A 15,143-nucleotide genomic window follows, 5' to 3' on the forward strand; every position below is an offset into this window, starting at 1 on the left:
CAACTCCATAAGAAAAACATTTGGGGCAAAGCAGGATTCCTTGGCGCGGGTTTTTGTTACTCCTTCATTAAGATGCTACCCAGTGATCCCTCCTCGTGGCAGAGTCAGTTTCAGTATCCACAAAAGCGATTTTTTTCCCACCTCCTGTCAACCTCCAGCCCCCTTGGCTGGGTGTGAGGGCCCAGCTTGTCCCACGTGGCTGCGACAGCCCTGCTCCCAGCCCATGGGATGCCATGGGGCTCTGATGGAGGGGGAGCCCCCAGGCTGGCTTTTCGGGGCTGCTCCCACCTTCCCGGGAATAAGAGAGCCCAGGGAGCAGTAAGAGAAACCCCTCTCCCACAAGCCCCGCTAACATCCAAACACATCACATTTACAGCTTTTTTTTTTTTGTCTGCTGCCTGACATCAAAGGGGTGGCTGGGGGGCAGGCGGGTGTTCCTCAGCCTGTATGTTGTTACACCCGAGAGCAGGCAGCCCCTGCCTCCCTGGCCCCACGCACGTGCCGCCTCCATTGCAGGGGCATGATTAATGGGTGAGCGGGGCTGGAGCAGCTCTGAAGGTGACCTTCAGGACCGGCCCGTGCTGCTTCGGTAAATCCCTTCCCTGTACCGACCGACTGCTAAAACAGCAGCACATAGGGCCAGGGGATGGGGACCAAGGCAAGAGACTTTCTGGCCTGACTTCAAACCACCGGTTCTCACCTGGAGATGGCTCCCCGGGAGTTCAGGGGCTCTTTCATGTGCTGCAGTGGCCCCGTGCCCAGGGCTGCAGGGAGGAGAGGTTTGACTTCAGCATGACCCACCAGGGCAGACGTCAGTGCCACCGCTGAGCTTTCAATTTACCTCCGCCTTGCCCTGGGAAGCTGGGAACTTGAATGCCCCCTCACACGCAAAAACCACCCTAAGCCCTAAAAATAAGAGACTTTCTCCTCACAGACCCAGAGGACATCACTGGCCTAGAAGCACATCCCTGCGAGCTCCTTCCAGCCCTGTGGCCCTGCAGGAAGAGCAGCAGGAATGGCTCTGGGCTGCTCCGTGTGCCCCACACGGGGCTGGAGAGCCAGCCTATCCTATGGCCAGGAGCTGGGATGCAGAAGGCATCCTGGCAGGACCGTGTCGCACCTTTGCAATCTGGCATGAAATGCAGTCACCCCTCCAAAGCGCTCAGGGGTTGGTGTCCAACCCCCATGTTGGCTGTCTTAGGGGGCAGAGGGAAGCAACACAAGTTATTTGGAAGGCCAGCACTGCCAGCCCGTGCTCTGTGCTGGTGGGCAGTGGGGCACAACCAGTACAGGCAGGAACCAAACGTCTGGGGAAGGCAGGAGGGCAAGCACAGGGGACATGGAGGGACTAGGGCCCCATCGGGCTTGCCAAGCTGATAGGACCTGTGCCTGGGTAGTGCCTCAGCTGTCCCTGCAGCCTCCCTGCCTGGAGAACGTGGCTCTCCCCTGCTCTGACCTATGGGGAGCTGGGGCAGCTGCCCCATGCAGAGCACCCAGAGGGGTCCCACTGGAACCAGGCTCTGTCCCTGCTGTGGCCTCGAACTGGCCCTTCCAGCCCCCCCCCACTGCTGCCACAGGGTGAGCCAGACGTGGTGCAGGCAGCAGGAGCAGGGAGCTGTGGGGCTGCCGCCTGCACCGCACCGGGCGCTGTGCCGGGCAGGGGCGGAAGGAAGCATGTGTTTCCAGCACAGGGAGCAGGAGAGCAGGCTTTTTCCATCAGGTGCTCTGTCTCCAGGAGCAGAAAGCAAAAGAAAACAAAAGGCAGGAGAGGAGCGGGGCAGGAGGAACCTGCACGTCTGGATCATGTAACCAGTGACGTGCTGTAAACGCTGGGCGGCTGATGAATGTGCCGAAGGGGCCACAGCAGGATGTGCTGGACACGCACCCTCCCTCCCACCCCACTGTCCCAGCGCTGCCAGCAGCTGCTCTCCCAATGCCTTTGGCTCTCCGTGAGCCTCCTGCCTGGGGGTGGGCAGGCTGGGGTGCTGCTGGTCCGGCGGCCCCCAGCCCCAAAGGACAACCCTGCACAGCTCTGCCTCCCGACGCCAAGGCCTGGCTGTTATCTCACGCATGTGATCCAAAGGGCATGATCCGCAGACAGCCCGGAGCATCACCCAGCTCCCCGCCTGAGGAGGCAGAAGGGCCGCCGAGACAGCTGGATTAGGGCTATATAAATAATTCTGTCCTTTGATGCAGAACCCAGGCGCAGCGAAACCCCAGGCTGCCGATAGCTCATCCAGTCCCTTGTGTGGCTGCCACGGTCACCCCGCCTGCCTGTGGCACCCCAGCACCTAAGGGTGGCTCTGTGGCTGCAGCATCCACATCAGGCAATGCCCCTTCCCCCCACGGGAAAAGCCTTCCTGCCAGGGTGGGACTGTGGGGACAGCATCAGCGTCATGGGGGTGCAGAAGGGGACAGTCCCTGTCCCAGGGCAGCTGCCCAGGGAAGGGCACCCACCCTGCTCAATGCCAGCCATGAATTCCGGCCCGCCCTCGCCAGCTGGGCTGTGGCTCTGTTTATGCAAGTGCAGGAGCCGGCAGAATTAAGCACTTTTTGTTTTTCCCTTTTTTGAGAACGGGGATTTTTAATTCCCACCAAACAATGTTCTTTTTCCCGCAAGCTTAAAATAAGCCTTTTTGGCCTGGGCGTCTCTGGAGCCGCTCACGCGCTGAGCGGGCCTTTGTGCAAATATGGATGTGAGCATCGTGCTGCCAGCACGGCCGGGCGCTACCTGCCGGGGGGCGGTGGGGGAGCATGGGGGGCCCTGGCCCCTGCCCTCCTCCCCACTGCAGTGCTGGGCTGGCTCTGGCCAGGCCAGCTCACCAGAGCACACTGACACTTGATGAGTGGAAAATGTTGCTCACGCAGAGATAGGAGGTGCTGCGGCTGTGCTGGAGCCTCCCAGCAGCCGCGCCCCCCCCCCCCCCCCCCGCCGCCTAGCCCACGGGTGTGTGTGTGCTCAGGTGGGCTGGGGCATCACAAGCCCCATAGGGGATCCGGGCTCAGGATCAGCCTGATGCCCAGAGAAGTGGCCATGCCCTGCAGCCGGGCAGCAGCAGTGATGCTGCCCATCACCCACAGTGGGTGGTGGGGACCGCAGACCCCACGCCAGCAGCTCCTGCCCTGGTGGGACATTCCTGCTTGTGAAAAAAGGCAAAAAAACTCTTTTCTGTCAACATGGTAACTGTGGTCTGATTCCCCCCATTTCTTTACCTGCTGCCACATGCTCTGCCCCATGCTCCCTGGCCAGTGCATCCCTCCCATCAAGCACGGCATGGCCACCCTGCATCCTCATCCTGGCAGCTTAGGCACAGCTGGGGGCAGGCAGTGGGTTCCATGGGTTACCCTGGGAAATACATGCCCAGCTTTACTCAGGACAGGTAGAACCTATCTTCACAGCCCCTCCTGCCCTGTCTGGGGGCCTGTTCCCACTCTCCAGGCTCTGCTTCCACCCAGTTTTCCCGTGGCAGTGGGGCAATGTGGTGGGGAGGTAGCAAGGATGAACATGTACAACAAAACCTGAAAGCACATCCCCGCTCCTCTCCAGGTAACCCACTGCCAGGCGACGATGGTGGAGGTTCCCAGCCTTTCCCGGCCACCCGCTCCCTCGCCTCCCCCACAGGGCTGACCCCAGCACACCCCACTCCCACCAGGGCCACACCACAGCCAGCACAGGCACACGGAGCCCACTAGTGCCCTGTCCCAGCCGGGAGGCAGGGGCTGGCTGTGACCCAGCCGCCTGCGCACACTGGTCCCTTCCCACATGCGAAGCCGGTGGGGAAAAGCTGCCCGCCCCTGCCTCCCCCAGCTTATCAAATTTGGCCATGTCTGAAAAGCCCTGGTTTCCTTTTCACCAAAAAAGATCAAAACTGGGTAATTGGCTGCCGGCGCAGATGCCTCTGAGCCTCTCTCATGTGTAAACAGCATTGCCGAGCGCTGACACAACGCAGGCGGCCACGGCGCACACAGGCTGCCAGCACCCACTGGGTGCCCCGGGCCTGCTCACCGGCCCTTCCTGGGGCATCACGGAGCAGGGGGTGAAATCACTGGGGTGCAGGCAGGGGCTGTCTCGGCACCCCAGAAAAGGCTGGTGGTAGAGGGCCAAGTGCTGCCGCAATGCCCAGTGCAGCAAAAGCAGGTGGCTGCAGTGCCCCTGCTATAGCCAGGTCCCTTCTGCCAAGCCCCCGAGGTGACAACAAAAGGGACATGCTGTGCTCTTGTGCGTGGCATCAGACCTCACCCCAGGGGGGTGGCAAAAGCCCCGAAATGCTGTGCTGGGGCTGCCCTAGGCTGTTAGTGTGGGCTGGGGCTCCCCCGCGGGTGGGAGCAGCCAGGCTGTGCTCCCTGCTGCATCCTGGGCTGGGGGGCTGGGAGGAGGCAAGGGGCTGTGTCGGCTGGGGGCACAGTGAATTTTACCCCGTTTGCAGGGTTTTCTAGAGGCCCAGTTCGTGGACTGGGAAAAGGTGGTAGAAATTTCCCACCTCCCTACAAAGTACAAGGGCCTTCAGCTGCTGGGGACATACAGAGAGGCAGAGGGGAGCTCAGCATCGAGTGCTGCCACAAAAGCTGGGGAGGGATCGGGGAGGGGAGGGGGAGGCAGAAAACACCAAAGAGGTGGAGCAGCCCCCCAGATCTGCCTGGCCTCGGGGAGCAGCAGCCCCCAACGACGTAAAGGGCCCCTCGAAAGGAGCAGGGCAGACCGTGGTGCCCGGGGGGAGCGGCACCGGGCACCCACGCTCCGCGGGTGGCTGGGGCGGGGGAGGAGGGATGGGGGGATGGATGGAGGGGAGGAGGGACAGGGGGGGATGCCGGGAGGGATGGATGGGGGGGAGGAGGGACAGGGGGGATGCCGGGAGGGATGGATGGGGGGGAGGAGGGACAGGGGGGATGCCGGGAGGGATGGATGGGGGGGAGGAGGGACAGGGGGGATGCCGGGAGGGATGGATGGAGGGGAGGAGGGACAGGGGGGATGCCGGGAGGGATGGATGGAGGGGAGGAGGGACAGGGGGGATGCCGGGAGGGATGGATGGAGGGGAGGAGGGACAGGGGGGATGCCGGGAGGGATGGATGGAGGGGAGGAGGGATGGGGGGATGCTGGGAGGGATGGAAGGATGCCGGGAGGGAGGTTTGCGGAGGGGGGGGTGGAGAGGGGAAGGACGGAGCGCTGGCGGTGCGGTTGAGTGGAGGACAGCACCATCGTGTGGCACAGCGGCTGCCTGGCCACGGGGACAGGGACAGCCCAGGGCTGGGGGAGCTGCACTGCCGGGCTGCTGCGGCCCCGGCCCACGCCCAGCCCCCTCCCGGGAGAGGCCCCTTCTCCCCGGCCCCCGGGACGGGGCATCACAGCCGGCACCCCCGTGCCTCAGTTTCCCGCACCGCTGGGAAGCAGCAGGGCATGGCTGGGGGCAGCACCCCACCAGTAACCCCCGCAACCCTGCAGCTCTGGGGCTCAGCCCCTAGGCCAGCTGTGAGCAGAGCTGGTGTGTCCCCACGGCCAGGGGTCGGGGACAGGTTAAGGACAGCAGGAGGGGCAGGGTTTGTGGACAGACAGACCAGGAGTGCAGGAAGTGATGGGTGCCATCGACTCACCACTGGGCAGAAGGGTCTGGTGGCTCCTGGGGACAGCAGAGCTAGTGGTGGCACACAGATGACGGCAGGTTCTCAGCTGTCCCCACAGGGACAGCAGGACAGCCCCAGGCTACCCGCACACCTTGCTGGCAGTGCCCGACACAGCCCACCCCTAGTCGTTCTGCACGCCCCTGCTCCCCCAGCCCAGCAGCCATATCCTTCCTGACCCAGGCAGGGCTGTGACCATGCTGGTGGCACCACCAGAGCCCAAACCCCCTCCCCAGGAAGGCTATTGCCCAGCAAGCCCCTCTGGGCTGCCCGGTCTAGGGGGAAACCCACCACAGCCACTGCCAGAGCCACAGGTGGAGCCAGTGCCCGGGGAGGCGGCGGGTGGCCAAGTCCCAGACCACGCTGGCCCCCTGCCCTGCCAGCGCCGAGGCTCCCTGGCACCTCGGGGACCGGACACACCTCCGGCCGAGTGGAGCCGGGGCTGGGGCTTTCCCTTTTTAGCTCCCTGGCTCGTTGGTGCCAGCCACACTGCAGGACGGCAGCCGGCAGCTGCTCTGTGGAGATGGAGCGGGCTCCAAACCTGGTAGGTGACTGCACGGCGGCTCAGGGCTCGCTCCTCATTTTCTTTCTTTAATATAATTATTTGCATGCTTGTTTACGGGTGGCTACCTGGGTTTGTTTGCTGTGGAGATGCATGTTGTGTCCTGCCAGGCCCATCGCTCCCACGCCTGGCACGGTGAGGATGCAACAGCCTCGGAGAGCAAAGCCACGACAGTCGGATCGGAGAGTCCGGCACCGGAGGGGGAAAACAGCCCTGGCCGAGCAGTCCCTGCCGCTGGGCACGGCACACCATGGGAAGGGCTGCGGGATGGCAGGCAGGGCTGTGGGATGGCGGGCAGGGTGCGGGGCTGCCTGCGGCCGGCTGCAGGGACACAAATAGCAGGGAACAGCACTACAGAAAGCAACTTTGTTCACTGCTGGGCAGCCTGCCGGGTGTCAGCACATGCGAGCTCAGCCCTGCGGGGCCAGAGGGAAAAGGAAAGGAAAAAGCATCTTTTCTCTCTTACCGTCCTTGGAGCACAGAGGGAGGGAGAGGAGGGTTCGGATAAAGATCCCATTCTTGACTGTCTCATCTCTAAAGCGCCTTTTAAACCAGAGGCTGCCCAGGTACAGCCTGAGCTGAGGGTGTGCCCATCCCTCCCAGCACACTGTGCCTGGGGGTGGGTAGGGAAGGGACCGGGCACAGCCCCAGCAGCATGGGCAGGGGCGCTTTGGGCAACGCAAATTGCCAGCTGCGACCAGGGGAAGGGGCTTTGCAGCCACACACATCAGCTAGGGCTTGGGCTAGGGGCTCACCACAACCATGTGCCCACCATCCCCGCTAACTGCCCTTGTGCTCCCACGGGTCTCACTTGCAGGCCAGTGTTGCCCTTTGGGTGTTGCATGTGCCATCTCAAAGTCAATGCTGTCCTGTTGTCACCTGGTGACCCACGGGAGGTGGGAGAGCTCCCCTTGACGCCAGCCCTGTGGGCCAGATAGTCATGTACCATTCTCCTTCCTCCTCAGCTTCTCCTCTGCATCTTCACCATCGTCCTGGTCCCTGAAGCAAAGGACCAAAGCAAGGCAGCAAAGGGCAGGAGAAGGGGCCTGGCACGGCCCCCCACGGCCACCCCTGCCCTCGCTTGGGCCCCAGACGACCCCTATACCACCATGGCAGACTATGAGCGCAGCATCCAGGACATGGTACGCCAGCTGAGGAACAGCTCTGAGCCAGGTGACACCAAGTGCCAGGTCAACTTGAGGCTTTGGAGGTCCAACCGGAGGAGCTTGTCCCCCTGGACCTACAGGTGAGTTTGGGGCAGGGACCTTGGGGACGTGCATGGTGGCTCTGTGCCAGCAAGCACCATGGTGGCCGCAGTTCCAGCATCATGGGGCTGCAGAGGCTACTTGGGAGTGCAATGCAATGCAGTACCCCATTTCACTCTGCAAAGGCATTGCCCTGCCCATCCTCAGCCGCCCACTGCTCCCCATCTCGCTGTCTCTCCAGCCTTGTCTCACCTTCTCTCTCCTCCAGCATAAACCATGATGCAACACGGATCCCAGCAGATATCCCTGAAGCCCGATGCCTCTGCACTGGCTGCATCAACCCCTTCACGATGCAGGAGGACCGCACCATGGCCAGCATTCCCATCTACAGCCGGTTACCTGTCCGCCGGCTGCTCTGCCAGGCGCCAGGTGAAGCGGGGCACAAGCCCTCCGGGAAGAAGAATTGTCCCAAGAAGTACCAGATGGTCATGGAGACCATTGCTGTGGGCTGCACCTGCATCTTCTAAGGCTGCAAGGCTAACCCCTGCAGATGCTCACAGGCATCTAACCAGCTTGCTCTTGCTTCCTGAGCTTGCCCAGCCCCCTGGGAGAGGGCCACCTGGAGCATCAGGGTGAGAAGAGCCCCTAACAAGATGATGGCCACCCCCAAGAGCTCCCCGAAAATGCTCCTGCAGACTCCTATCCACAGCTTCAGCCCAAGCAGCCACTCCGGAGACACCCAGTGTGGGGGCAGCCCCTGCAAGTCACCCAGCTACGTGGTGCCATAGCTGGCCTCGCAGTGAGGCACCACCCCGAGCCCCCTCACCTCCAGGGAGGAGCTCAGCAGGGTGGGCTGGGGGAGAGAGTCAGGCTGGGCAGGATCAAGCCTCCTCCCTCCCCGAAGTCCCCATTTGTCCATGTTCACTTCATCGGTGCAACAGCCCTGGGAGCCCCTGGTCCTTCCCAGTCCTCCCCAGCCTACCTACAAGATCCTCTGCAGCAGGTCAGGCAGCCCAGTGAATGGGCCAAGTGGTGGTTTGGGCAACTTCTGAGGTCTTCAATAAAGTGCATTGCTGGCCGCCGTCTGAGCCGCCCCCTGCCTTGGCTCATCATGCTGCCCCTCCGGCCCTGGTTGCCCCGGGGTGGGTGCTGCCCAGCCTTCTCCCAGCAAGTCTCTTCTGCCCCCCAAAACACAGCCAAGTCCCAGGCTCAGGGAGCTCCAGACACCCCTGGAAACAGAGAGCACCTGGCAACAGGCACTACTCCTGCAAGCCAGGACCTGCAAGACCCCACCCCGCACACCCATCCCTGGGGTGCTGGGCCAGCGAGCAGGACTAGGCTCCATGAACGCACGGCACGGGAGAGGCCATGGGACCTCCTGCCCCAGCTGGGGCCAGCCCTACCACCGAGTTTCCCAGGGGCAAAGCCAGGAAGGCAGGAGAGGCTGCGGCAGGAGCCAGGCAGCTCGCTGGGGGGAAACCACTGCTACTAACGCCAGCCAGTCTCGTTCCTGAAAGCCCCCCGAGGTCCCTCCCAAAGACAGATGCACAGTGACCCTTTTTCACAGGAGAAGGCACAGGCTCCTTTCCAGTAGAGCCCGGGGAAGGGGAACAGGGAAACTGAGGCACGTGGCTCAGACACACAGCAACACTGGGCAGGGACTATATTCCTGAAAGCAGCACACACTCAAGTAATCCAGGACACAGCCTGTCTCTTCTTCCCCAGCCCCAAACACCCTGGTGTCCCCAAGGCAATAAATACTCCCCAAGCTACTACACACAGAAGCTCCTGGCCCACCGCCTCCCCTGGGTGTCACAGCTCGGTCTTCACCTTGTGCATCAAGTCCTTCTGGTCAATTTTCTCCAGCTCCTGATGCCAGCGGTTGTAAGCCAGCAGGGCCACGTTTTTGGCCGCCACCGCTATCATCTCCATGGAGCTAGCCACCCACTCCACACCGCTGAGGTAGAAAAGGTTTTCGTGGAGCACGATGGGTGGGAGGGACTTGGCAGCATCATAGCGGGGATACGTTTGCCACTCTGTCACCTGCACTGAGTAGTAGGACCTGAAGAGGGTCTTCAGCTGCTGCTTATCCAGCGGCTGCTGGGAGAGGACACGCCACACCGCAGCCTCCTGGGGCTGCTTGCGACGGAAAGCTGCAGAGATGTTGACAGGACAGATGTTGTCCATGGCGTTGAAGAAGAGCTCAGGGGTGTCAGTGGTGAGGATGCTGGCAAAGGGGAAGAGCTTGGGGTCAGGGAAGCCAAAGTAGGAGGAGTTGAGGTAGCCGTGCACCACAGAGGTGACGGAAGGCTGGAAGGCTCCAGGGAAGTCGGGGATGGGTGGCTCGAAGTTCTCAAAGGTGAAGTTGGTCCTGCTGGGGTGCAGGGGAGTTGTCACAACCACCATGTCGTAGAAAGCTGAGCCCTGGCCTTCAGTGCCCTCATAGTGTACCTGGTACAGGGCTCTCCCCTCTGAAAAAAGATGGTGGACAGTTAGGAGTGGCCCTAAGCCCCAAGTGGTATTGCCCTGGCCCCCTTTTTTCTAGCATGGCCTCCATCCCCTGGTTTTCCAGTACACACCAGTGCTGGACCATAGCATCTGATCATTATGTATGAGTCACCGATGCTTTAGGGCAGTGGAAATATTTTATCAAGCCTGTGGGAGAAAGTTTCGAGAGAAGCCCAGGCTAGTGGGGCAAGGAGGAATGGGGCAGCACAGCCCACCCCAGACCTCAACTATCCAGACCTTCTGCTGTACTGGATGGCAGAGCCAGCCTGCAACAAGGAGGGTGCCATAGAAGAGACCTGAGGGACCTCAGAAGGGAGAGAGGGGAACCTCAGTGCTGAGGTCTGTACTGCAGGCCTGTACCAGATCAGACAAGAGGAGGAGCTGGACAGACCCCTGGGCCCTCACCCAAATGCTTTACCATGACCAGGATGCTCTCCAGCCTGCCAACACTGCCCCTCTGCCCCAGCAGTGCCATGCTGCCACCACCAACCTCCCACCTTGGTGTACTCAGACCCACGCCCAGGCCAGTGGCACCCAGGGCAGACTCCGTGCCCAGACTCACCTGAGCTATGCAGAGAGATGCCTGTCACCCTGGCTGGGATGACGTTGGCTTTGGTCAGCTTCAGCAGACCTGAACACACCAGCTTGTTGCCTCCTTCCACCTCCCAGGTGCTGCCCTGGGCGCCTGCCAGCGACATGGCTCCTGGGGAGAGGAGGAGGAGGATGGCTCAATAGTCTGCCCACAGAGGGGATGCTAAGGAGAGTCACATGAGGAGGAGGAAGAGAAGGGGTCCGCAGTTTCACCTGCAAAGGCAGGCACCAGCACCGACTGCCCGTAGCTGGAGCGCAGGACGGCCGCGATGACGTCGTCCACGAAGCGCTGTGTGACACCCACCTCCAACAAGGACTCGGCCACTGAACGCTGTGTCATGTTGACAAAGGCATCACCTCCCAGGGAGCGCAGCAGCTCCTCCAGGCTGGAGAAGGCGTAGCCATGTGCCTGGTACTTGTAGATCCTGGAACAGACAGGAGCACAGGGCACGTGGTGATGCCACGATGCCAGGGAAGACCCTCCGTGTCCCCCCAGCCCTGTGGGCTCTCCTACCTCATGAACTTCTCCATCACCTCCTCCACCCACATCTGCAGGCGCAGGAAACTGATGCCATAGTGCCACCAGAGCCGGAAGAGGTTGAGCAGGTACCAGTCGGTCTCCTCCAGGACAAAGTGCTCCCCGCTGAATATGGCACTCTTCCCCGCCACCTCGCGCCGGTGCTTGAGGCCTGCGGGCAGCAGGGGGGCCCCAGCCCCACCGGGCTCACACACCTCCCTGGGGCTGGCCAGCTGCTGGCGCAGGCCAGCACCAACACTGCCACAGCGGGGATGCGGGCAAAGATGCTCTTGGAGGAGCATCAGGGAGCGTGGGACTCCAGGGCACTGGGACCCCAGCCAGATCCTACATGTTGGGGCACCCCATGGAGTTGCTGCTGCCTACTGGGACAAACTGGTTGGAGTCTGTGAACAAAGCCCACGCTAACTCCACCGGGACCCCATGCCCTGGCACTCTGCTGGACCACCCCGTCCCTTTTTCTTCTAGGGCACAACAGGGCTGGGGGCACAGGGACACAGCAAGGGGGTCTCCGCATGCCAGGGGTGCCGAGGCAGACTGGAAGCAGCCCCCCCCCCCCCCCCCGGGGGCTAGGGCACAGCCCGGGGGCACCCCAGCCCCCCAGCTGAGGGAGGGGGGCCATGCACGTGCTGTGGTGCCCACACTCACCCAGGATCTTGACGAAGTCCTGCATGTGGAGGCTGAGGGCATGGATGGAGGCTCCCCTGCTCTCGTACTGCTGCTTGTTGACGGTGACGGTGGCCAGCCGCCCACCCACGCCCGCCGCCTCGTACACGTCCAGCTGCACCTGCGGCCCGAAGTGCTGCTGCAGGAAGTAAGCGACGGCCGAGCCACCCAGCCCGGCGCCCACCACGGCTGCGGCGGCGAGGGGCGAGGGGCGCCGGGTCAGCAGCGTGTCCCGAGAGCGCAGGGGGCCGCGCTGCCCCACCCCCCACCCCCCCGCCCTCCCGGGTCGCCCGGCTGCAGCGCAGCACGCCCTGCTCCTCCGCGGAGGGGTGCCGAGCTCCCCGCTCCCACCCCCGGAGGCAGGCGGGCAGAGGGCCGGGCGCTGCCGGCACCCGGCACGGGCGCCCCCTCCCCCGCACGCCCCCCTTCCCCCCGGTCCTACCGATGCTGCGCGGCGGGGCGCGGGCGGCGGCGGGCGCGGCCAGGAGGGCGGCCAGGGCCGGCAGGAGCAGCGCGGCGGACGGCGGGGCCATGGCGCGGGCGGCGGCGCGGAGAGCGGGTCCCGGCAGCGCCCGCCCCGGCCCGGCCCCCACCGCAGGCCCGGCCCCCGCGCCCGCCGCTGCCGCCCCGCCCCGCTCCCGGCCGGCGGAGCCCGGCCTGCCCCGGCCTCCCCCCGGAACGGGCCCGCGGGCTCCGCTCCCGCAGCGCCGGGGGATGCTCGCAGCCCTGCTCCGCCGCCGGGCAGCGCCAGGCCGGCCGGGGACACAGCAGCCCGGGTGTCATGGCTCATCTGCCGGCACTCATCCTCAGGGAACGACGCCGAGGGCCAGAGGAGACCCTCCACGTCCAAAAGCGCTGGGTGCGGCACACGGACAGCCCCGGGCGCAGCCAGGGCGGCCACCCTCAGTGCCCTGGGGCCCCTCGCCCACCAGGACACCCGGCAACACCCCACTGGGGAGCAGCTGGATGGCGAACCGAGGGCCCAAACCCAGCACCCACCCCACCGCCGCCTCCTGCCGCAGGCTGCTGCCAGAGCACCTTTTCCATGTGCTTTGTCTGTACGTGGTGCTCAGGACCCGGCTGAGGGGAGCAGGCTGCATCCTGCTCGGCTTATGCGTCAGCAAGGGCATTTCAAGCTTCTGCTTGTACTTTCTGCCCTGGGCAAAACAAGGTGCCCCGGCAGCAAGCAGCTTGTGCTATGGGGATCCCACCTGAGAGCCTGCTGCTACTCAGATTACAAAGGATAGCAAAGACTGAGCAAAAAGCTCTAGAAGAGCTAGGGCATGTAATTACAGACCTAGAGCCTGCTGTAGCCCAGGGCTGGCTCTGTACCAAGTGACAAAATTTAGTTTGAGAACCCGTCATCTGAACTTTGTCTCAGGAGAAACAGAAGCACAGGCCTCCTCCTTTCCCCCAGTGAGGAGCCACTTCAGTTCCTGCACCGGGGAGCATGCACAACCCAGAAACTCAGGTATGAACATTTTGGGAGGGCACAGACAAAAAGTACCGTTGCTCAGCTCACCCACGTCCTCACAGTGTGCAGTATCAACCCACAAAGATGGGGAGACAACATTCCCAAAGCAGCTTAAAACACAGCACGCAAATATCTTTGCAGCATGCCTTGGGTTTTAACAAGCTCTTACTTAACCGGCCTGATTTCACTGTGGCTGTGGGCGGCAAGAAATCTGGCTGTACACACAGCGAGGCTCCTAGGAGTCCGGGTCAGTACCGCTCCTGATCGCCTCCCCTCTCACGGCAGACCATGCCCTTCTTGCAGGCGTTCTGCAATACCGCGCTCTTCCCCTTGCTCACAAACTCCAATGCTTTTCTGCAGATGGCGGTGGCTGTGGTTTGAGAACTCCCAACTCTCACTGTCGCAGCAGAGCCAGAAATTAACAGACACAGCAGCAGGCAGCAATATTTCCCGGACTAGTCTGGTCAGTGGTGCCATCACAGTGAACGCAGAGCCATGCCTGCACATTTTAGGCAGAACGAGGGAGAGCCCCTGTAATGGGACACAAACTCTGTGATCACAAGGGGACTTGGCTTTAGCACAGATTTCACCCCATAAAGGCCATTTGTAAATGGTCTTTTGCGAAGGTTTTTCTTCTCGTGAGAAGTGCCCGGGGCATTCAGAGCTTCAGGAGAACAAGGCAAGCAAAGGCCCACTGACATGGCACCAACTGTCACTAAGGCCAAACCAGGAATGGAGGCCTGGCTATTTTTGCAGAGGATGCGGGAAGAGAGACTGAGATCTGCTGCAATCACACCCCTACAGAGAAAACCTACTGCTTTCTCCAACAAACCCCTGAAATCATAACCCACCTGCAGATACCACAAGCGTTAATACATAGTATATTAAGCCATCCTTAACCAAGCTGCCATACAGTATGCTTGCTACAACACACCACACACAAAAGGGCAAAAAAGCAGCAAAGCAAAGCTGTAGGAGGATAGAAGGGCAAAAATAAAACCAGATATCAAAATCTAAACTCTTAGCAACGTTCTTCAGAATGAACCACCACCAAAGGTTGGCAGACAGCATTTTTCTACACAATGATCTGTGAACAGACTTACTAGAATAGATACAGAAGCAGGCACAGAACTACCACAGAACACCACACCCGGGCAGTTTATCAGTGCAGAAATTGCTGACAACTCACCTGTGTGAGAAAGGACCACACACACACACACACACACACACACATCTGCATTTCCAGAAGTCCACCTAAAGCATTGTTAATAAAGTGTTCAATAAAGTACTGCCATGGACTATATCCCTTATTTTAGACAATGGGCTCAAGAATAGAGAGAAACCTTTCAATTTGCAGTTCCACCTGATTAGAGTGGCAGTTGGAATGAGCAGCAGTTTGGGGCAAGGAAAAAAGGAAAAAGAAGCAACTCTGATTCTTTTTTTTTTTAATTAGCAAATGGACAGTATCCGCACAACTAAAGGAACCCACCAATTTCCAACATTAAGTCAAATGTCTTTGTCAATCACTTGCACCACTCCCACACTTCAGTCTTTGTCTTTCAATCAGCCAGAAGCTTTAGGTAAACAGAAAGCACAGAAACACAAAACCCCACAATATATACAGGTTTCCCACCTACTAAATCGATCTAGATTTTTGGAGATTAGCAACGCTTTGTTCATTTGTTCATTTGACTTCGCAAGTAATATCAAAACATTGCAATTTTAAAAATAAAAAAATTCTACAATATTCACAATATAAACCTTAAATACATTTTTAAAAAAATTAAAGGACTGATAATAGCTATTGATTTATCACAGCTGTCTCAACAGAAGCTCTGCTGATGAAGCACTGAGAATTTAAGGTTCACAAAGCAACATTCACATTCTGCACTGCTTGCTCTTGGTCAGAATTAAGATGCTGCCACGCTCACGAGACAGTGCCACTGGAGACGCGTCCAGGAGTTCAACTCAGAGATATCCCACTGA

The 15,143-nt window shown here is 60.8% G+C and overlaps 2 protein-coding genes across 2 annotated transcripts; one reads left to right on the forward strand and one right to left on the reverse strand.

Annotated features, from left to right (window-relative positions):
• The first annotated feature begins 6,139 nt into the window (after positions 1–6,139).
• Positions 6,140–8,625, forward strand: IL17B (interleukin 17B). Its single transcript, XM_055812183.1, has 3 exons — positions 6,140–6,160; positions 7,144–7,427; positions 7,586–8,625. The coding sequence occupies exons 1-3, from the start codon at positions 6,140–6,142 to the stop codon at positions 7,908–7,910; spliced, it is 630 nt and encodes a 209-aa protein (XP_055668158.1). The 3' UTR covers positions 7,911–8,625.
• Positions 8,626–9,029: 404 nt separating this feature from the next.
• PCYOX1L (prenylcysteine oxidase 1 like) lies at positions 9,030–12,283 on the reverse strand. The gene is made up of 6 exons (XM_055813089.1): positions 12,126–12,283; positions 11,666–11,872; positions 10,997–11,171; positions 10,696–10,907; positions 10,454–10,594; positions 9,030–9,854 (listed from the first exon to the last, which is right to left on the reverse strand). The coding sequence occupies exons 1-6, from the start codon at positions 12,214–12,216 to the stop codon at positions 9,196–9,198; spliced, it is 1,485 nt and encodes a 494-aa protein (XP_055669064.1). The 5' UTR covers positions 12,217–12,283; the 3' UTR covers positions 9,030–9,195.
• Between the last annotated feature and the right edge of the window lie 2,860 nt (positions 12,284–15,143).

This window comes from Falco peregrinus, chromosome 8 (genome assembly GCF_023634155.1).
Source record: "Falco peregrinus isolate bFalPer1 chromosome 8, bFalPer1.pri, whole genome shotgun sequence".
Taxonomy (NCBI): domain Eukaryota; kingdom Metazoa; phylum Chordata; class Aves; order Falconiformes; family Falconidae; genus Falco; species Falco peregrinus.